The sequence below is a fragment of the Mesoplodon bidens genome (genome assembly GCF_964165515.1).
Source record: "Mesoplodon bidens genome assembly, chromosome: 11".
NCBI classification, from domain to species: Eukaryota; Metazoa; Chordata; class Mammalia; order Artiodactyla; family Ziphiidae; genus Mesoplodon; species Mesoplodon bidens.
In genome coordinates this window covers 30045228-30068001 of record NC_138167.1, presented here as the reverse complement: position 1 = coordinate 30068001, position 22774 = coordinate 30045228, and the positions used below count along the sequence as shown (strand labels likewise).

The following is a 22774-nucleotide window of genomic DNA, read 5'->3' as shown; positions in this document are numbered from 1 at the left end:
TGCCGCTGCCCTGGTGCTGGGTAACTTCACTGCCTCACTGAGGCCCTCTTTCAGGCTTAACTGAAAATAGTAACAATAACCCCAGCATTATTACTGTGATGCTTTCTCTTTATTAAGTAGAAATGTGTAGTTTCTAGGACAGTGCCTAGCAAGTTGCAGGCACTAAAACTTTTCTGAATAAATGAAAAGCCAAAAATGAATTTCTTTCCATGTTTGAATGTGCTTTGTGCCCAGCGGCGTTAGCTTAAAATTCTGTTTTTCTAAATTTCTTGCTTTTCCTTATTAATACAGGGAAAGTTATTCCTAATAGACACCACATCTCATAAATCTCCGACCTTTATTTTCTCCCCGGTGGTACCGCTGCCACACTCACATGTATGTTGTTCCTTTTCAATTCTAGAAGATCCACCTGGTTTCCCGAAACAGGGTCAGAGGCTAACACTGTCATTTCACAAGGGCACTGAGCACAATGATACTGTGAAAATGTGGAATCCTCTTCACATTCATTCTTATAAAGTTTTTTCCTGTTTCCATAAACTTCAAAGAGCCCTGGAAATTTTTCCAGTTTGGGTGGAGCTTTACTTAACTATAAATAACTCTTTTAGGAATATTTAATGATTTTCCATTACTATGCCAATGACACCCTTTATATTACTTATGGGACTCTATAGTATGTAGCAAAAATATACATTTTGAAAAGAAATATACTCTTTCTGCAAATGAAGCTGTGAGATCAACAACCTTGATTTCTAATTCTTAAGTTTATTTCAGAGAAATTTGTAGTGAGAAAAAGGCAAACATTCCCAACTCATCTCTCAGGTGGCCATGAGGATAACTGTGCAGATGCCTTTCAAATTTTCTCCAGGAAGATCCTTGGAACTGGACCTTGGGGAGGGCAATGCCCGCTTTCTGACTCACTGAAATTTGTTATAGTCAAAATAGGCACACACACTGAAGATCATCTTGGTAGAGTATGTAGTGCTTTTTATATTAAATGCAACTGAAGGTGTCTACCCTATATTTTGACCTCAATGATTTACTAAAAAAGGCTTTTGGAAAATTTTATACTAAGCACCACTGAATTTTTGTTTTTGTGTTTTTTAAATTAGTGATATATGATGTTTGAGGACATTTCTATAGATATTGATGTTAGGCCCTTTGATCAGGAGTATAATATGCCACCGCAATATTCTTTTAATGGGAAAAGCAAGTATGACGGGTGCAATTTTGACTTTTCCAGGAATGCAGCCCCCAAGAAATGAGACAAAGACGAGCGTGTGTCCCTTGGGCAACACACACATCCCAGTGTGGGATGCGTGTTCGCACAGCACACTGTGGATGCAGTGAAAGAGTTTCCCATCACTATGGATGGCACTTTGCATGTTGACTAGGTTTCCAGTCAGGAGGGCAGATGGCATGCTTCTTGATATGGGGAATTCATCACTTCTGTTTGGGTCGTTCTCTCTCAGAACCCTCAGCCCTGCAGCCTGGACTTGCTCAGCAAGTTACGTGGCCCCTGAGCTGACCGCGTTGGCTTGAACCTCTTGCAGGAGAAAGGGGAGAGACTAACCACCTGAGGCACAACCACCGATTTAACCTTTGGTGCTGCTTAATCCCATCTCTCCAGTCCTTTCTTTTGATTGTTATATTTGTCCAAATTGCATTTGGATCATCTTTGGATCCTAAGATTCATGGGACAGCAGTGCAGCCAAGCCCGCTGTACTCCCTGCTCTCTCCAGCCCTGCCCTTTATCCTGTCCAGTAAGTATTAAAACTGGTAAAAACCACGGCCCCACCACAGTAAGCACCTGCGTACACATTTTACCAGTCATCCTGTGATATAGGTTGAATTAGTTTATGTAGAACAAGCCATGAACACTTTAGTGTGGAAAAATAGTATTATATAAAGCTTAATATTAAACATTATGAAAAAATACATATTTACAGAAGAAACTACAAAATACAACTATGTACAATAATATCTGTTACCTTTAAATTACATAAATTCTTTAAAATTCTCCAGATTAATAAATTATACATAGTATCAACAGAAATAGCTGGCACCTCTGTAGGGCAGGAAGCAAGTTTTTAAAAAGAAATCACACAGTGAATAGTTTTGATCCAGGAGATCTCCGGGTGCATTCTCAATGCCTTGAATAACCCGCATCTGAAAGGAAGGACACCAGAATTAGAGGCTGTAGCAGGGTGTGTCACAGTTGTTTGTTCTGTTTATGAAAATGACAAATGGCAAAGACTCACAGAAATGACGGAAGCTCAATATGGTTTAGGATAAGACCATCCCAGGTCAGTGCATTCAGAACCATAGATTACTAGAATTGGAAAGGACTACTGATTCCAGTCTATCCCTTCTGGTTTTACAGATGAGCCCACAGACCCAGAGAGGCACAGAAACTCACTCAGGGTTACACGGCTTGTGAATGCTAGTTAGTTCCAGAGCTGTTCCTGAATCCTAATTTTCAGATGCCTGAAGCTAACCATGCCATAGTTAGCTTCTTTCAGGAGCACCAAAGATCACACTAAAAAAAGACTCTTAAACAAGTCAAAACAATACAAAGGAACCTCCAAGATCCTCCAGAGCCCCCTCCATCCTGGAGCTTCTTAAAGAATCTGCCATGCAAAAACCTCAGTTTACTATACAGATAAATTAGGGGGTAATTATTTACAAAACAAAAGGATTATCTGATTTACAAAGAACTCCCTTAAGTAGCAGCCCTCTTATGTATGGGTGCTTTACAGGTTATTAACTATTTAACATACTGGCTAGATGGGTGAGTATAGAGGGTTCAGAGAACTAATTAAAACTGAAGAGCATTTAGAAATGGTGATAAAAGAGCTCTAAAATAATGTTTGGCTCCCCCCCCCAAAAAAAAAATCTATAGGTGGATATTGGTCTGTGTGGCAAGAAACTGAAACTTATGACAACAGCTACATGAGTGAACATCTTGAAGTGAGCACTCCAGCCCCAGTCAAGCCTTCAGATGACTGTAGCCCGGCCAATGTCTTGACTGCAACCTCATGAGAGACCCCGGGCCAGATCCACTCAGCTAAGCCCCTCCCAAATTCCTGATCTACAGAAACTATGAGATAATAAATATAGAGGTAAGCTGCTAAGTTTTGGTGTAATTTGTTAGCTGGTAATAAATAACTAATACAATGTAACTTCAAATTTGCAATTAGCCAATGTGATAAATTAGATCTTAATCACGGTCCTGAGTAGGAAAAGGCAGACCCTTCACGTGTCAATTAACTATTGTCTGATCAAAGCAGTGCCTTACAAAGTTTATACATTTTTTTACTGAATTTGTCATTTAAAAAATGTAACATGCTTGTTCTAGGAAATTTAGAAAAAACATAAAATGGAAGAAAAATCATATATTATTTTACTGCTCAGAGAAATTTATTTTACTATTGTGGTATATTTCTTTCCAGTCTTTTTTTTCCCCCTTATGTGTTGTTTTTGTTTGTTTTACGTTCTTCTTTTCTTACTTAACTTATTTATGAGAATATCTATACTATTATAATATCCTTAAAAATATCATTCTTAATGACTGCATCATGTTCTACTCAGTGAATGCACTGTGGTGTACTTAGTCCTCCACTGTTAAACATTTAGATTTTTTCACTCAGACCTTTAACTATGAAAAGTTTCATGCATAAAGCTTTTGCAGTACTTAGGGTGGCAGTAGAAATACTGGGTGAAAAGAACATATTAAGGACCTTGATACACGTGGCCAAGTTCTTCTCCAAAGGGATTTTACAATTTGAACTCCCAGTTGCTATTTCAAAGCATCCTCCTTAGCAGTGAACCTTATCCCTTAGAAATGTTAAGCCGAGTCCTGAGTAGAGGGTACCCCAGCCCTAGGAAGAGATACTATGTGAAATCTGTGCTCCACTATGGGGGCTCTCCTCCCCACTCTGCCTCTCTTCCCTGTTGCCACTTTGTGAGGGCTTTTCCCTCAAGCCTTTGGGTAGAAGAGATGCGTGGTGCACGTTGGAAAAGCTTGAGGTTTTTAATGGTTTCCAGATCCACTGTATTTTGATAAATAAACTTATAAATTGGTGAAGTAAGCTCCTACCTCTGTGATACTCTGGATTCACATTTTCGTAGATTGGAAACAAGGGGTTTTCTTGTTCACTCCGTAGCTTCCTTGCTCTGAGAACATCTCTTACACACTGATGTAGGTATACATACTGACACTATGAAAAAGCAGAAGACATGTCAGAGGAAGGCAAGTTTTCAAGCATAAGGAAGACAAGGGGGGCTTCCCTGGTGGCGCAGTGGTTAAGAATCCGCTTGCCAATGCAGGGTACATGGGTTCAAGCCCTGGTCTGGGAAAATCCCACATGCCGCGGAGCAACTAAGCCCGTGTGCCACAACTACTGAGCCTGCGTGCCTAGAGCCTGTACTCTGCAACAAGAGAAGCCACTGCAATCGGAAGCCCACGCACCACAACAAAGAGTAGCCCCCACTCACCACAACTAGAGAAAGCCCGTGCACAGCAACGAAGACCCAATGTAGCCAAAAATAAATAAAATAAAATAAATTAATTAAAAAAAAAAGAAAGACAAGGGAGTCTCACCAAACCTCAACAGTAATGGGATTCTATATGGTTAGCAAATTTCTTGATCATCCCTTCACTAATGGTCTCTAGTATGTAGAAGAGTGACTGCTTTCTATTACCACAGAGGATAGAATAATGATAATGGGCAGAGAGGTGGTGTTTATTCATCTTCTTTTCTGTACATGCGTATTTAGAGTATGTTCTGTGAGGGACTACAACTATGTCTGGCCATAGTAGGTCCTCCACAAATAGTTACTAAATATACAAATGAATGCCAAACACTGTGCAATGCATTTTACATAAATTATCTCATTTGATTATTTTGACAACCTCGTATAGTAGATATAATCATCCATATGAGTGGAGACTCAGAGAAGATAAGTAACTTCTCCAAGGTCACATAGCTGAGAAATGGGACCCTAGGATTTAATCCTGGGTGTGTGAGCCCAAACTTCATGTCTTTTTCACTACACCAGTTTTCTTAGATGAAACCTAATTTCATTGCATTGTTGAATGAGAAAATCATTTCACTGCATACTGTGCTATTTCATTCCCTTTTGGGGGGGAGTATGGTGAGAAAAAGGAGGTGTATACAATAGGTGTGTACATCTTGGTTCTCTCAGCATCTGAGTCTGACTCATGGAAGAATCTCAAATATGTTGGCTGACTTCAGAAAACCACAGAGGCTTACACAGTGAGGATAGACCCACCTGTCAGCTATCTGGAAGCTACTTTTTTTTTTTTTTTTTTTTTTTTGCTGTCCCTTTGGAGAAGGTTGTGCTCTCCTTTGTGCAGCTTTTTTTTATTTTAGGAAATGCTTAAATTCTTTACAAATAGAATGATATTTAAAAATATTTTTATGCATGGTCTGCCAATGATGGCTCTGCTTCAAGAGATGAGAATTCTTTTAGTTCAAATTTCTAAGCTGCTTCGACACCTTTCCTTGGGTAAGAATTTGAACGAAGAGTTAACCAGATGTAATGTTTAAAATGAGTTATAAAGAACAAGACAAAGCTAAATTTCAGCCAAATTTTAAGCTATGAACTCTGGTCACATATCAGAGTTATTTTCATAAAAAGAGTCATGGACTAATTCAGCACACTTTCATTTCGACCTGTATGAAAACAAGTCTATCCTGAATTTTTGAAGCAAGTATTGTAAGCAGAATTTAAATATAATTATGTGTTTGTGTGAGAAAGTGACAAATTTTGTGTTGCTTTGAAGCCTTATCAGACTCACCTAGATTGGAAAAGCAATTTCTGTCTCCTCTGAATGTCTGTATGACCCATTTACCAGGGCATAGTGATATGGGTCTGGTTGTTGCTGACCTAAGTCACCATTTGGGTGCAGGAGCATCGTGCATCTTGTCTGTGTTCAGAAACTAACTACTTTGAAATAGAAACAAGTATAGAAGAGTCAGTGTTTTGGTGACCAAAAGGACACCACAAAGACCTCCACTGACAACAGAAGCTCAGGCATAGGCAGCCAAACTTGTGCATTGGGCCCCCTTCATTACTACCAACCGAGCTGTCTAATAAGGGAATGAATGTCTGTGTAACCTTAGTGCTCAGCCTTGGGCTCCCTCAGTGACACAGCACTGCTCAGATGAGGGACCTTGGGCTCGCAGTCTGCCACCAGCTGGCCTAGATGGGGATCTCAGTTTCCCCATCTATAAAACAAGGAGAGCAAGGTCTCTTCTACAGCTAACATCTTTTGACTATTAATGGTTTGTGTTAGACTTTGTATTGCTGTCAATTAGATGGATATTGAAAAACATTACTAGACCCTATGTTTAAGGTGATCCATGTGGTCAGCTTTAGAGTATTTTCAAGGTTTGAGACACAAAGGGAGACTATAAAATCTTACCTCATCAATGATCTTTAAAAGTGGACAAGTATTTATTTTTATGGGTTGGCACTAGGCATTGCCCCTGGTTGCATGGTCATCTACTCATGGGACCTCATCATATGGGTCTGGTATAATCATTAGATTAAGATATTTCAAAGAAACCAATCAATCATAAGTGAGGCCTGTGTTAATATTAATAACTATTCTCTGCATTTCTGCTCACAAACCGAGCTCACTTGTTATGAGTGTTTTATGACACCTTGATCTTGAAAATTCAAGAAGAGTACTCTCCTGAAAATGGCTTTTAGTATAGGCAATCATTTTTGTCATCTTGAAAACAATCTACCAAATTATAGACTGACACTTCCCTGTTTTCTCCCATCCAAAACATAATTCATATTTTCAATTCTACTGGGATATTAAATGAGTTTGAGAACTTAGAGTTTGGCTGTGAATGAGCTCTCGTACCTCTATGCTACGTGTTATTAATAAATTCTTCAACAATGATCCACCCTGGGCTTCGAAACCAGTTAAAATTCATTAATTTACCTTGTCTTAAATATAAATTCTTCTTTTCCCAACAGAATACCCCATTTGAAAATGATTACCACTAAAACCTTCAGATTGTTAATGTGCTTCCCACTTTCTTTTTTTGTGTGTGTGAATTCCTTTATTCTTTATTCACATTTCATCTCTCTTCTTTGTTCTTGGATCTTTAAATCTTAAAGGCAGTTACAATACTTGACCTAGTAATAATGATAGTTCATGTTCTTCAGTCAAATGCTGGGTCTATCCTACTGGTAAGGGCAATACTTTGATGGTTTCTTTTGGAAAACATACAGTCAAATCAGAGTGCAAGAAAGCATTAAACTTTAGAATCAAAATCTACCCTGAATTTCTCCCTAGCTTGTGCTTTATTAAAACTTTCCTTTATTATTATTTTGTTGTTATTGTGCTTCTCTCTCTCTCTCTCTCTTTTTTTTTTTAACATCTTTATTGGAGTATAATTGCTTTACAATGGTGTTTTAGTTTCTGCTGTACAGCAAAGTGAATCAGCTATATATATACATATATCCCCATATCGCTTCCCTCTTGTGCCTCCCTCCCACCCTCCTTATCCCACCCTTCTAGGTGGTCACAAAGCACTGAGCTGATCTCCCTGTGCTATGCAGCTGCTTCCCACTAGCCATCCCCTTCACATGTGGAAGTGTATATATGTCAGTGCTACTCTCTCACTTCGTCCCAGCTTACCCTTCCCCCTCCCCATGTCCTCAAGTCCATTCTCTATGTCTGAGTTTTTATTCCTGTCCTGCCCCTAGGTTCATCAGAACCATTTTTTTTTTAGATTCCATGTATATGTGTTAGCATATGGTATTTGTTTTTCTCTTTCTGACTTACTTCATTCTGTATGACAGACTCTAGGTCCATCCACCTCACTACAAATAACTCAATTTCGTTTCTTTTTATGGCTGAGTAATATTTCATTGTATATATGTGCCACATCTTCTTTATCCATTCATCTGTCGATGGACACTTAGGTTGCTTCCATGTGCTGGCTACTGTAAATAGTGTTGCAATGAACATTGTGGTACATGACTCTTTTTGAATTATGGTTTTCTCAGGGTATATGCCCAGTAGTGGGATTGCTGGGTCATATGGTAGTTCTATTTTTAGTTTTTTAAGGAACCTCTGTACTGTTCTGCATAGTGGCTGTATCAATTTACATTCCCACAAACAGTTTAGGAGGGTTCCTTTTTCTCCACACCCTCTCCAGCATTTATTGTTTGTAGATTTTTTGATAATGGCCGTTCTGACCGGTGTGAGGTGATACCTCATTGTCCCACTTTATTCTTAACGAAAAGTAGATAAAGTCTAATGTATGAACTTCACATCATAAAAGATCATTTTTCCTATGTACAGCAAGCTGGTGAAGCCTTAGTTCCATTCAATTTCACCAATAGCTGTAGTACGAGATAATATTTATAGGATTGTACTTATAGCCTTTCATGGTCGCTGAATGCACAGTTTAGCAGAGGGGCAGGTATGTGGACAAATAACTATAAAGTGATAAACGTAAGACAGAATTGTTTATAAAGCTTCATACATGAGAAGAAGCCATCAGGTTCACTTTGGAGGGAGGAAAATACGGAGCTAGAGAGAAAAGGTGACATTTGTTAAGAATTTGAGCAAAGAAATAGGATATTCCAAATGACGTAAATAACACGAAAGTGCAAATATACTCTGAAAACTGTGAGGAGTCTAGTGTAGTTAAAATGTAGGGTGCATAGGTCATGGGAAACTCCCAGGACAATCCCCCAAATGAGCACTGAGTCCCATAACATCCCACTGTTTCCTCCTCGTGGGGAGCAGATGAGATTGATGGACACTGACTATCACCTATTGTTCTTTAACACAGTGACTATCACCTATTGTTCTTTAACACAGTGACTCTCACCTATTGTTCTTTAACACAGTGACTATCACCTATTGTTCTTTAACACAGTGACTACCACCTATTGTTCTTTAACAAGTTATTGCTCCGTCTGAGCGTCTCTCTCAGAGTCAGGCTGCAAACATGCCCCAAGCCAAGCTAAAAGGAGAAGGGACACACTCGCAGCTGAAAGAAGGGGGGACACACTTGCAAACTCCCTGTCTAATGCCTCCTTGTTTAGAAACCTTTGCTGTTTAATATATTTATCAAAACTTGTGAAGCCCTGCACCCCTTTGTCTCTCAAATAAGGTAGAATAAAGTTGAGGTTGACTCTCTCTGTGGGCCCAGAAAAGTAATACAGGGGATGTCAGAATGTCCTTTTTCCTTTGCTGGAACCGTCACCCACAGGGGCTCAGCTGTGGATTGCACCCCTTTGCACTCACTCTCAGAACCAAGTGAGTGGTGCCAGTTCTGAGCACATGAGACTGCAGAAGGAGCCCACCTTCAGCAGAGCCTTCAAGCAAGACAGATAATATCTGGATATTGTTTGGGATTTTGTTTGATAGAGAAAAAGGAAAGAGAAAATTTCTATCTTATTGCAATCTTTATTCAACATGATCAAAAGAATTGTTGATTCTGGCCCAGAGAGGGAAGCCTTCCTTAATTCTGACAGACCCTAAAACAGTGGGGATGGGTGGCGTTATGACATGAAACTAGGGAAGTAAGTTGGAACCAGGCTACGAAGAGCTTGAACTTCATTTTAAAGCAATGAAGAGCTTTCCACGATTTTTATGCAGGGAGTTGACACAGTGAGAGAGCACTTTGGTGGTGGCCGTGGTGATGGAGCTGTTAGGGCAGAAGCTAGAGGCAGGACAGCCACAAGGAGGCTACTGCGAAGGCCCGCTGGGAGTTAGTAAAGGGCTGGGCAAGGGCAGGGGCGAGAGACTAGAACAAGGAGAAAGATGCTTGGTAGAATGGACAGGGCTTAGTCACTGCTCGGATGTGACTATGGGAACTGCGGGAACAGAAGTCAGATCTCCAGCCAGGGATCGAACCTGGGCCCCCTGCAATGGAAGCATGGAGTCCTAACCTTTGGACCACCAGGGAAGTCCCTGTTGTTTGTGTTTTTATTTTTTTTATTTTTTTATTTTTATTTTTATTTTTTTTTTGCGGTAGGCGGGCCTCTCACTGTTGTGGCCTCTCCCCTTGCAGAGCACAGGCTCCGGATGCGCAGGCTCAGCAGCCATGGCTCACGGGCCTAGCCGCTCTGCGGCATGTGGGATCTTCCCAGACCGGGGCACGAACCCGTGTCCCCTGCATCGGCAGGCGGACTCTCAACCACTGCGCCACCAGGGAAGCCCTTTGTGTTTTTTTTTTTTTTTTTTTTTTTCTTTTTGCGGTATGCGGGCCTCTCACTGTTGTGGCCTCTCCCGTTGCGGAGCACAGGCTCCGGATGCGCAGGCCCAGCGGCCATGGCTCACGGGCCCAGCCGCTCCGCGGCATATGGGATCCTCCCAGACCGGGGCACGAACCCGTATCCCCTGCATCGGCAGGCGGACTCTCAACCACTGCGCCACCAGGGAGGCCCCGCCCTTTGTGTTTTTAAAGAAAGATAATGAGTTCGGTTTTGAGGGTTTTGAGTTGGAGATGAGATGACTGTAAGGCTTCCTGGTGGAACTGTCCAGGAGGCAGGTACTCAGGTGAATGCTAGGGAAGGAGAATGAGATTTGGGAGATGTGAGCATCTACGTGGTTCCCAAAGCCATGGGAGTGGAGGACATCACGAAGAATGAAGATGGAGAGAAAGAAGAGCTGTGCCTTGAGGACAGACCCTCGGGAACTCGAACACTGAAAAGGCAGGCTGAAGAACAAGAACCATAGAATCCGCAGAGAGGTTAGGAGGAGAAGGGGAAGAGAACAGGGGAAAGCGGAGTTATGTCCAAGGAGGAGGGAGAGCTTTGGCATATCGTGTTGCCCCTGCCCTGGAAGTTAGCCAGTGATAGTTACTGTAGGGGGTGCCTGCTCTTTGCCAAAATGCATCTCCAGAGTTCTGAGCAGGTGTACAGAAGTGATACATGGCCCAAGAAGCTCTGACAATAATCAGGGAGCCTGAACTGCCCTGCCACACACACACCCCTTGCGATTATTTATAATGTGATAATCTCCTCTTCCCCAAATTACAAATTAAGTATGGTTTGAGTTTGTGAAAATGAAAACAAATTAATAATGGAACATTGATGCTGACTTTTTAGCAGCATAATTGTAGGGTATTTGTTCATTCATTTAATAGATTAAAAAAAATATTGAGGTTAGAGCAAAGGAAAACAAGTTCCTACCCTCTAGGAACTCGTAGTCTTGTGGAAAAAGCTGAAGGAAAACAATTATGATATAGTGTGATATAATTCTACAACCCTTAATTAAAGAACAGAGCTAGACAGTGCTCATCAGTGGCTGCCAAAACCGTTAAGCGAAAGGCTGATGGGAAATGTATAGTGGATGACCATTGTCATTTCATCAGCATGGAGAAGAGACACAGACAGGAAGTGCCTCCTGATATGATGCAACAGGAAGTACTCAGCACCACCCACAAAGCATGTGGTGGTAAAAAGGAGCCCAGACTTCATGAAGCCTCTAGATCTAATGACCCACTGACAAAAATTATGGGAAATAGAGGAATACATTAGCTTACGTTATGAAAAATGGAATACATTATGAGAAAGCAGTCAGCCACATTCAGAACGTGGGAAAATCTATGGAAAATGAACTGGTTTCTTTAACAAATAAATGGCACAGAAAACAAATCAGAGGGAGGACTGTTATAGATGAAAAGAAATTTAAAAGAGACTTCAACCAAACGCAACGTATGGACTTTGGATTCTAATGCAAACTAAGTGTAAGAAGCAATTTTTGAGATAATTAGGGATATTTTAACACTGACTAGATATTAGATGATATTAAGGGATTATGATTAAAATTGTTAGGTGTGATAATGGTATTGTGGTCATGATTTTTTTTTTTTTTTCGGTACATGGGCCTCTCACTGTTGTGACCTCTCCCGTTGCAGAGCACAGGCTCCAGACGCTCAGGCTCAGTGGCCATGGCTCACAGGCCCAGCCGCTCCGCGGCATGTGGGATCTTCCCGGACCAGGGCACGAACCCGCGTCCCCTGCATTGGCAGGCAGACTCTCAACCACTGCGCCACCAGGGAAGCCCTGTGGTCATGATTTTTAAAGAGTCCTTAACTGTAAAAATATATATATATATACAACTGTAAAAATATATATGTAATAAAATATATAATATTATTAATAATGCATAATATATAAAATATAAATATATATGTTTTTAAATACACAGTGTTAGTAGGATTTGCTTTAAAATATTCCAATGAGGTCATGGGCTGGGGGAACAGTGTATGTGGGCTATAAATGCAAAAAGAACACAGAATACTGATAACTGTAGAGACTGGGGTTTGGGCATGGACATTCATTATACTATTTTCCCTAGTTTCATGTATTTTTTTAAAATTTCATAATAAAATATTTAAAATTTTATTATGGAATTGGGGACAGAGGGTCCTGGGTGTGGGCCCTGCCTGTACGAGGCAACGACGACAGTGTTTTCCCAAACGTGTAACAGAATATGAGGATCTGCAGGATATTAATATGTGCTATACAACAAGGGGATCCGGGGGCTTCCCTGGGGGCTTCCCTGGTGGCACCCCTGGTGGCACAGTGGTTGGGAATCCTCCTGCCAATGCAGGGGACACGGGTTCGAGCCGGGAAGATCCCACATGCCACAGAGCAACTAAGCCCATGCACCACAACTACTGAGCCTGCGTTCTAGAGCCCGAGAGCCACAACTACTGAAGCCTGCGCGCCTAGAGCCCGTGCTCCGCAACAAGAGAGAAGCCACCGCAATGAGAAACCCGTGCAACGCGACGAAGAGTAGCCCCCACTCGCCGCAACTAGAGAAAGCCTGCGCGCAGCAACAAAGACCCACTGCAGCCAAAAACAAATATAAATAAATAAATAAATAAATAAATTTATTTAAAAAAAAAAAGAAGGGAATCTGGGGGTCAAAGCAGTTTCAGCAATAGTGGGCTCAACCAAGCTCGAGGGGAGCCTTTGCTGCAGGACATCTCCGTTTTGTGGAGCATGGCCACCTGCACAGCTTTCATGTATCCTGTGACTCTAACAGGAGACATGGTAGCATGTAGAACTTTTCACCTTTTGGACCATAGGCATTTTTTTTTTTTAATAGAGGACTTTGTAGAGTTACTTGGGAAACACAAGGGCAAGAGAACTTGGGCCTGGTAAGGCAATGATACAGGGGAATGACAGGCTTGGTCTGTCTGGGGACATAGATTTGACTCTGAGGCTGTGGGGCAGGGCACGTGGGGCTTAGGGCTTGTGATTCTCTAGAACAGGGCTCAAGTCCCAGCTCAGCCACTTCATAACTGTGCAAAACCCTTTAGCCTCTCAACTTCAGTTTTCTAGCCTGGAAATGGAAAATAATACTTCTCTCATCTGTTTTTTTTTTTTGGGGGGGGTGAAAATTTAATGAGATAACATGTTCAGAAATGCCCTGCAAATGTCAAAGGACTGTATAAATGGAAGCATTTATCCTTCACAATTAATGTACACTCCTTGGTGTGGGGTTGCAGCGGGCGTGGGCTGAAGGAGAGAAGAGATTAGAATCTGTTTCCTCTTTACTAACTGAAGTTCTTGCACTCAATCACAAGCCTATCTTAAAATGACCTTCATGATGAACTATCTGACCTTTCCCCATGTTAATGCATTGATTAAAAAAAAATCCATTTTTCTTCCTACCCAACTAAAGAAGATGGGCAACCAGTTCAGTAAAGATAAGAATATACATCATCCTCAAGGTCACTGAAATTTGTTTCAAAATAAAAAGTCCTAGAAAACATCAATATTCAATTCTTTTTCTTCTCCTAAAGAGTCATAGTTCTTTCCCCTTATCAGATTAAAACCCTGGACATTTTAGAGGAGGGAGACAGACAGGCTGGTCTGTGTCCTTCAGCCGAACTCTTACCTCAGTCTGCACCATGTGAACCCTGTGAAGTCTTAGGTCATGCACTGCTCCATAAATGTCCACAGAATCTTTGGAATCTAATTGCTGGAGGATTCGGTCCAATGCGATAAAGGTTCCAGTCCTACCCACACCGGCACTAGAAGAGAGCGTAAAGAAAGACTGAGCCTTTTTATTAAACTGGCCTTTCTGGACTGCATGTAGAGACTCTAGCACAATCTTTCCTTTCCCTTCCGAGTTAGCGGAGACTATAGGAATACTTCTTTCTTTCAATGTGCTCTCCCAAAGAAATACAACCCAGGCTCTGGCCTTCCATCCTTCCTCCTTCCTTCCTCCATCTTCCCACCCTGCCAGGGGTCAGGACTTTCTGTGTATCATTTCCACGCATGCTTTCATACTCTTTCTATATTCATGTAAATCCACACACAATATATTCTTTTAGTGTGTTTCAAAAATTTACTAAAATGGTAACACGTTTTAGGTATTCTTTTGCCAACATTTCTATTGAATATTGTTTTTTGAAATTTGTCTACCTGGTTACATGTAGATCTAATTTAAAGAGTTCATAAATCACCACTAATCCATTCCCTACTGATAGACAGTGAGATCATTTTTAGTTTTCCTCTATTACAAACTGTGTTGCAGTGAACATCATTGTGCACATGTGTGGGGATTTCTCAAGGGTTGATATCTAGAAGCAGAACTGCTGGATCATAGCAATATGAACACCTTCAGCTTTACCAGGGATTGTCAAATTGCTCCCTAAAGTGATGGCAAGCTGGGGATTTTTTTTTTTTTTTTTCGGTACGCAGGCCTCTCACTGTCGTGGCCTCTCCCGTTGCGGAGCACAGGCTCCGGACGCGCAGGCTCAGTGGCCATGGCTCACGGGCCCAGCCACTCCGCGGCATGTGGGATCTTCCTGGACCGGGGCACGAACCCGTGTCCCCTGCATCGGCAGGCGGACTCTCAACAACTGCGCCACCAGGGAAGCCCAACCTGGGGATTTTTGATGCACATATTTATAAGATAAAGAAGAACAGTTTTTCAGTGGTATTGGGTGAAAATGCCTGCCATTCTTTAGAAAGCAGGAAGCTCTTGAGAGCCTCACATTCCTATTAAAAGCATCAGGGTTCCAATGACATATAAAAGCAGGGCTCCTAGGGTGCTGGGCAGATTTGGAGAACATGAGTACATCTGACATTTCTCTTACTGTAGCAATTCCCTGCTCTTTATTTATTACTGCCATTCAGTTAGGGCTATCAGAGTGTTTCTGCAAACATTAATTAGCTAAACCCCAGGCTCCCCAGGGAGAAAGAGAGTGAGAGACTGCTTGTTAGCTTGATTTTATGAATGTACAGACTGAAGCAAAGAGAAGTCAAGAGAGAACAGAAATTTAAGAGCAAAAAAATTGGGTTGCCACATATGGCAAGTACCACTCGACCTGGCAGAAAGTCTAGAGCAGGGATCCTGAAGGCTGGTTAGGTTTTACACAGGTGGAGGAGAGAGAGAAGGCCATTCCAGGAGTAAGAATGGTAAGAGGCAAGGATGGGTGTGAGCTGTCTCCTCCCCGGCTACAGTGGGAGGGGAGTCTCTGGGCATTTGGATAGCAGGGTGAGATGGGGCCTAATTATGGGGGAACTGGCAGTCACATAAGAACTTTGCATTTGCTATAGTAGGAAAAAGAGCAAGAGGGAGAGAAAGATGGAGAGTGAGGGTGAGAGACAGTGCAAAGGAGTGAGGCTGGGGAGGAGTGGGTGGAAGAGGGTGGAAGAACATCCCCTGGGCCTCTGTAGACTGGTTGGGTAGACAAATCCTCCAGCCACTAGATTCTTCAGGCTTATACCCTTATTTCTACTCCCGGCTGCCACTTTGTTGGCTCCGGCGGGTGGAGTACCTGCAGTGCACCGCGGTGGGCCCGGCCCCCGGTGTCCTGTTGATGTAGTCCCTGACCGTTCTCACAAACTGGATCAGGGACTGGGTGGTCTCCGGGACTCCGTGGTCTGGCCACACCGTATAGTGAAAGTGACGGATGAGTCTGTGCGCGTCCAGCTGTTCCTCCTGTAAGAGCAGAGCGACTAATAAGAGGAACGGCCTGAGGCAAACCTTCAAATTTGACAACCATGCCCATGCAGAGATTCCTATGGGCGAAACTACAGGAGAAGAAACCAGCAGAAAATAGGATTGATGGGTGTTTTTCATCTGCCCAAGCTGCGTTATTAAACGAAGTCAAACAAACCAACATACGCTGCATATCCGAAACTCCCGGATGGTCCACTCGGGCAGCACGGACTCCGAGAGCATCTGCAGGATGAGGTCCCCGTAGTAGAGGGAATCCTGGTCTGCTGGCCAGTAATGGTCACACTTTACCTAGAGGAAGGCGGGCAGAAAAAAAAAGTGAGTCCGGAAACGCACCTTCTCCATGAAACTGTACTTTCCCTCCTCGAAATGTCTTCCCGAGTTGGAATCCAGGGTGAGCTGCTAAGGCGATTTGACCATCTTTTTTGCATTAACCTGCTCATGGCCAGGGCTGAAGCTGGGCTGCTGCTCCAGGTGAAGGAGAGACACCGTTCAAGGAGCAAACCCCCACCCCCCCGACCTTCGGATTCATTTTCCTTTCAGGTTCAGTGTTCTATGGCTTGAGTTTTTGTTGATTTCCTCAGCATTTCAATTCCACTAGCACATAAGCCATGTCTTAACAATTTCTCGGTTTTGTTTGTTTTTCTGAAGAAAGATCCAGTTGGGAAGAGGAAGGCATTGTCTCCCTGGTCCGTTTTTAAAATATTTTGATAGCGTTGTCCCAACCTGGATCCAGTGCCATGTGATCTTTGAAAAGTCAGAACATTTAGCCAAGCTCACATTCACAGGTGGAGACAGGCGAAAGCAGACTGTGCACATATAATTATTGAGCACAGTTACTGGGCACTTCATGTAATCTCTCTTTGTAATCCTCAAAGTAACCATACAAAGTAGAGGATTATAAATGCCAGTACAAGAGGTTTGCTTAGTTTGTCCAGATAACTATTTTACTCTGTTTCTGCAGACACAGCCTAAAATTCACTTCTCCTTCTTTCCTGAAAGGAGGGACAGCACCAGTGACTCTGCCAGTTTATCTCTTCTCTCCATACAGAGGAGAATGGAGCAGACGAGAGGCCAGGTACTCCTTCTGTGTCATGGGTGCTTCTGATAATCCCAGTTGTCAAATGCCAACATCTTTTTTTTTTTTTTTTTTTTGCGGTACGCGGGCCTCCCACTGTTGTGGCCTCTCCCATTGCAGAGCACAGGCTCCGGACGCGCAGGCTCAGCGGCCATGGCTCACGGGCCCAGCCGCTCCGCGGCACGTGGGATCTTCCCGGACCGGGGCATGCACCCGCGTCCCCTGCATCGGCAGGCGGACTCTCAACCACTGTGCCACCAGGGAAGCCCCAAATGCAAACATCTTTGACTGAAACTTCAGACCCAGAATCAGAATTGGGCATCAGCTGGGTTTACGATAGAGCCTTTTATAACCTAGTGGTTTTAATCCACTAACAGTGTTCTTAAATGACCCCTACTTGGCTTTTATGGTCTTTAACTTCTGATGGGGATGGGGAGTAGAATTACACCCAGGCGGAGGAAAGCAAGGCTGGTATGTCAGGAAGACTGTGGACTCACTCGGCCCTTCTCCACACACTGGGTCACCATGACGATGTTGTGAACGTTCTGTTCCCACGCCATTTTCCAGAAGTCATCCTTGGTGCCGGGAAGAGGTCCCTGAGTAGCGATGTATTCTCTCCTGAAGTTGTTGCCCTGCAATGAATGTACAATGTGGAGAGTCGGAAACAATGGGTCTCTTCACAACTCTAAACAAAGGGTTAGCTCTGTAGATTAGGTGAGATGTAAGTCTTTGCCAGGGCCCTGACTTGAGAAAAAAGACACTAACACGCGTCAAAGCTTGGAAGCAGGAAGGACAAAGGCCAGAACACTGAACTATTGTTAAGAGCCAAGTTCTTTATTATTAGGTTGGGTTTATTTTTAAAGGCAGTGGAGGACTCAGGCAATAATTTAGAAAACACTTCACCCTCAATTATGAGTGTAAATATATATACCTGTGCGTGTGCGTGCACGCACGTGTGTGTGTGTGTGTGTGTGTATGGACTGTCTGAGGAAGTGACATTGATCAGGCTCTTTCCCTATTTAACATAGAAGAGTTTTAGTCATTTCAGGTACTTGACTTTGGGTTGTTGGTAAGAGACACCATGCAAGGGAAACTTAAGGGAAGAGAACCCACTGTTTATTGAGCATCCACCCTATAACATGCTGTGGGTCAGGATTTTCACAGATCTTATTTAATTGTAACCACAACTCTATGAGCTAGGATATTTTCACCCACACATTCTGCACTCCAGCAACATGGAATTACTTGCAGATCCCAGTAGAAGCTCTTTCTCTCCTTGCCTCTCCTCAGGGCCTCTACACTGTGTCACCTCTGCCACCCCCATCCCTGCCCTACCCACTGCCTCTCGTCTGGCGAATCCTTATTTATCCTCCAAGTCTCAGCGTGGTGCCTGCTCTGCTGAGCCTTCCTTTATCTTTCTTTCTGCTGGAGGATGTTCTCCCAGAAGCTCCTGCAGCAACCTATAGCCTCTCGCTACTCAGAGAGTGGTCCTCAGACCAGCGGCACAGGGATCATCTGGGAGCCTGTTAGAAATACAGAATCCCAGATCCCACCCCAGTCCTGCTGAATCAGAAGCTGCATTTTTTTTGGCCGAGATGCTCAGCATGTGGGGTCTCAGTTCCCCAACCAGGGATCAAACCCGCGCCCCCTGCAGTGGAAGCACAGAGTCTTAACCATTGGACCGCCAGGGAAGTCCCGTCAGAAGCTTCATTTTAACAAGACCCGCAGATGATGTGGATATATGTTAATGTTGGAGAAGCACCATTCTAGCCTGTCAAGGGCATCGCCCACCTTGTCATTTCCTGATGCCACAACTCTGCTGAGGGTTCCCTGAGGGTTAGGATTCCATCTGACCCTCTCCTTGTACAGAGCTCAGAGTCTGACTTACAGTTAGCACTTTACTATATAGTGTTTATGGAGTGAATGGAGGATTATTTGAGGTAAATATTATCCTCACTTTTTTTGGAAAAGGAAATGGAGGCCCAAAGAATTGACATAACTTGCCCAAGGTCCTAGAGTCAGCAAGGGGCAGAGATGGGATTCAAACGGGGTCTGTCTGACCTTAAAGCTTTTTCCACTGTAGGTGATGTAGGAAGCTGGCGAAATGCTAGCCAGAATCTGAGCCCAAAGGTTTGACACAACCTTTAAGTTGTGTCTGTGGTTTTCAAAAATCCACATAACTTTGAATCAGCTTCCCTAGCTAGGCAGCTTTAGCCACGGAGGTCTAGCTTCCTCAGGGAGCTCTAATCTTGACTAAGGGCTGCAGAGAGAAAATGACCTTTGAAAATGCCTCCTGGGCTCATTATAATCATATGTGACTATAGCCATTTTGAAAACTGGGCCTTAGCAGTGATTGAATAGGACAGCCTGTGTTTTACGGCAATCAGACATGATCTTTTTTTTTTTTCTCTCTCTAAAACTGACATGTTTCCAGACCTAAGAACAGTGGGAGCGTGTTGGAGGAGAGTTGTCTCCAGCAGAGCCACCCGTCAAAGCTTCATCCCAGTTACTATGGCCCCGTGGTTGGTTCACTTACAGGGATGTAGCTGGCATTAATATAGTCAGAGCACGGGTCATCATCCACATTGGACAGCTTCACTCGAGAGGCATCATCTGCAGGGAAATTTATTGACAGAGATTTGTCAGTGAGTCATGGTGATTCTCCTACTGTTTACAGAATGCTTGGTATTTGATGTGCGTTAGCTCTGACCCCCATGACAGCCCCACAGGGGAGGTATTCTCATCTCCATTTTGCAGATGAGGCTTAGACAGGATCACTAACTTGCCTCTGGTTGCACAGGTGGCCCAGAAACACACAAGCAGATGAGCCAAATGCTCTCTGAAGCCCCCTCTGTGCTTTCCTTTGTAATAACATATCATTTGCCCGATGGAGTGGCCAGGTCCCTTTCACTGCTAGAATGAATACAATCCAGAAAAACTACCTTCTATTGCTTCACCTAATTGGGTAAGGATAACATATAAATATATATATACATATATAAATAAACAAACAAATATATATATATATATATATATATATATATATATATAAAATTGCTAACTACAGACTTTAAGTAAACCCAGCTTTGCCCTTATTGTTAACCCTGTTACTGCTCTTAGGCCTCTAAGGAGAAGCATTAGGACCACATGGTGAAATGTCAACAGCATAAGAGGCCTCTCAGAGCCAGAATCTCAGCTGGTTGTTATCTCCCTGGAGGGAAGTGCAATAACATACAGATCATTTCTTTTTAAAGACTTTTCAGAGCCTCTGATCTCCCATATCCGGCTATACCATATTACTTTGCCCCATTTTACTCATGTAAAAGAGAAAAAATGGCTAGAGGAAGACAGTATTACAAATTTCAACACAAAACTTACAGGGCAATATATTGTTGTATCGATTTTTCCCTCTATTCTCTGGCAAGAGTGCAATGTCACATGATTGGTTTCGACCCACGTCTTTTAGGTCCTGTTGGGTCAAAAATAAGTTTGCAGGTGAAGAATGTGAGATAGAAAAGGGCAAATCAGACGGTCCCTGAGATACATAATAACATAACCATATGTTACACTAGCTCCATTTGTGGAATGTCTCCTATTCAACCTCTGTGCATCAGCTCTGATCCCCACGAGAGCCCCACAGGAGTTAGTCTCATCTCCATTTTACAGATGAGGCTCAGACAGGATAATTCACTTGCCCCAGGTCACACAGGTGGCAAAGCTGGGAACTGAATCCAAAGCCTGGGCACTTTTCACCAAACCACATTGTCTCCCAGGCAAGCAAAAGGCCAGCTTAAATAACTGACAGCAATCTGTATAAAACAAATGCATGAAAGGATGCTCAACATCACTAATCATTAGAGAAATGCAAATCAAAACCACAATGAGGTTTTACCTCACACCGGTCAGAATGACCATCATCAAAAAATCTACAAACGATAAATGCTGGAGAGGGTGTGGAGAAAAGGGAACACTCTTGCACTGTTGGTGGGAACGTAAATTGATACAGCCACTATGGAGAAGAGTATGGAGGTTTCTTAAAAAACTTGAAATAGAACTACCCACTACTGGGCATATACCCTGAGAAAACCATAATTCAAAAAGAGACATGTACCCCAATGTTCATTGCAGCTCTATTTACAATAGCCAGGACATGGAAGCAACCTAAGTGTCCATCGACAGATGAATGAATAAAAAAGACGTGGCACATATATACAATGGAATATTACTCGGCCATAAAAAGAAATGAAATTGAGTTATTTGTAGTGAGGTGGATGGACCTAGAGTCTGTCCTACAGAGTGAAGTAAGTCAGAAAGAGAAAAAGAAATACCTATGCTAACACATATATATGGAATCTAAAAAAAAAAAATGGTTCTGATGAACCTAGGGGCAGGACAGGGATAAAGACACAGATGTACAGAATGGACTTGAGGACACGGGGAGGGGGTAAGGTAAGTTGGGATGAAGTGAGAGAGTGGCATGGACATATACACACTACCAAATGTAAAATAGATAGCTAGTGGGAAGCAGCCGCATAGCACAGGGAGGTCAGCTCGGTGCTTTGTGTCCACCTAGAGGAGTGGGATAGGGAGGGTAGGAGGGAGGCTCAAGAGGGAGGAGATATGGGGATATATGTATACATATAGCTGATTCACTTTGTTATAAAGCAGAAATTAACACAACATTGTAAAGCAATTATACTCCAATAAAGAAGTTAAAAAAAAAAAGAAAACTGACAGCATTGGTTTGCATTTGAAGTTTGTCAATTCTTTCTTACCATCTGGTCTGGGTAGCGCTTTGTCTGCTGTACTATTCCGGAGATCAAAATGGCCTCTGAGAGTAGGTGGCATATTGTGCAGGGAATGGACTCAGGCACAAAAGAATGCTCAGCTGAGACCCTAAGTGCCATCCTAACTCCTGAGCCCAATCAGCCTGTGATTCCACAGTGAAGGCTTGGAGGGAAATTCTGCTAAGGACCAGGGGTGCTAAAGCATCATTGCCTCGGAGTTGTACCTCATATTCCTTGGATAGAAGGTAGTTGGAGTCGGCCTGCAGCTTCATGAAGTGTCCTTCAAACTGAGTTACTTTTATTGGGCTATAGTTAAAAATATAATAGAAAGAAAAGAAAAGTACTGAAGAACAGGGAAAATGCCATACCCAGCCCCAGCTACATTTCAAAAGTAGATAATACAGTAACTAATGAGTTCTCTCTCTTACCAAGAAGTCTTCCGGTTACTGTGAAGAAAAGCCAAAAGGAGAAAGATCTCGTTAGCAAATCTCATGTAACACAGTCAACTCATCTTTCAATAAATGAAGTGAAGGAAAACGTGCTCACCCTTTTTGGCCCAGGTTCAAGTGGACAGACAGTGGTCTATCCCGACGAATGCTCAGGCGGGCAGAGGGCCTTTCTCGACCATGGCTGAAACACAAGGGAGAGGACTTATATTCTGATTATGAAATAATTTAAACAAATTTCTCCATTTATGGTAAGGCTGTGCATGTTTGTGCAAGTATGGATTTTTCAGTACATGTATATTTTACACTCAGCCAACATCCCTTTGAGGGAGGGAAAAGTGAGGAAGAACATAAAGAAGAAATAGATTTTTCCCACTCAGAAACCATCCTGCAATAGCTGAAGATTTGTCTTCTGGTTTTTGGCTACAGGTCATAATCACTTCCCACACTCTCAATAAAGCTTTCTATAAAC

The 22774-nt window shown here is 42.7% G+C and overlaps 1 protein-coding gene across 2 annotated transcripts in view; it reads right to left on the bottom strand.

Annotated features, from left to right (window-relative positions):
• Positions 1 to 746: 746 nt before the first annotated feature.
• Positions 747 to 22774, bottom strand: part of PTPRB (protein tyrosine phosphatase receptor type B) — a 117070-nt gene continuing 95042 nt past the window's right edge. For both annotated transcript variants that reach the window (XM_081249367.1, XM_081249368.1), the window contains 11 exons: positions 22403 to 22486; positions 22285 to 22302; positions 22081 to 22162; positions 20448 to 20538; positions 19606 to 19682; positions 17567 to 17701; positions 16160 to 16282; positions 15810 to 15973; positions 13919 to 14054; positions 4097 to 4217; positions 747 to 2166 (listed from right to left, as the gene is read on the bottom strand). In XM_081249367.1, the coding sequence (XP_081105493.1) occupies positions 2144 to 2166; positions 4097 to 4217; positions 13919 to 14054; positions 15810 to 15973; positions 16160 to 16282; positions 17567 to 17701; positions 19606 to 19682; positions 20448 to 20538; positions 22081 to 22162; positions 22285 to 22302; positions 22403 to 22486 (1054 nt within the window). In that variant the 3' untranslated portion in view covers positions 747 to 2143. The remainder of the gene's footprint in view (positions 2167 to 4096; positions 4218 to 13918; positions 14055 to 15809; positions 15974 to 16159; positions 16283 to 17566; positions 17702 to 19605; positions 19683 to 20447; positions 20539 to 22080; positions 22163 to 22284; positions 22303 to 22402; positions 22487 to 22774) is intronic.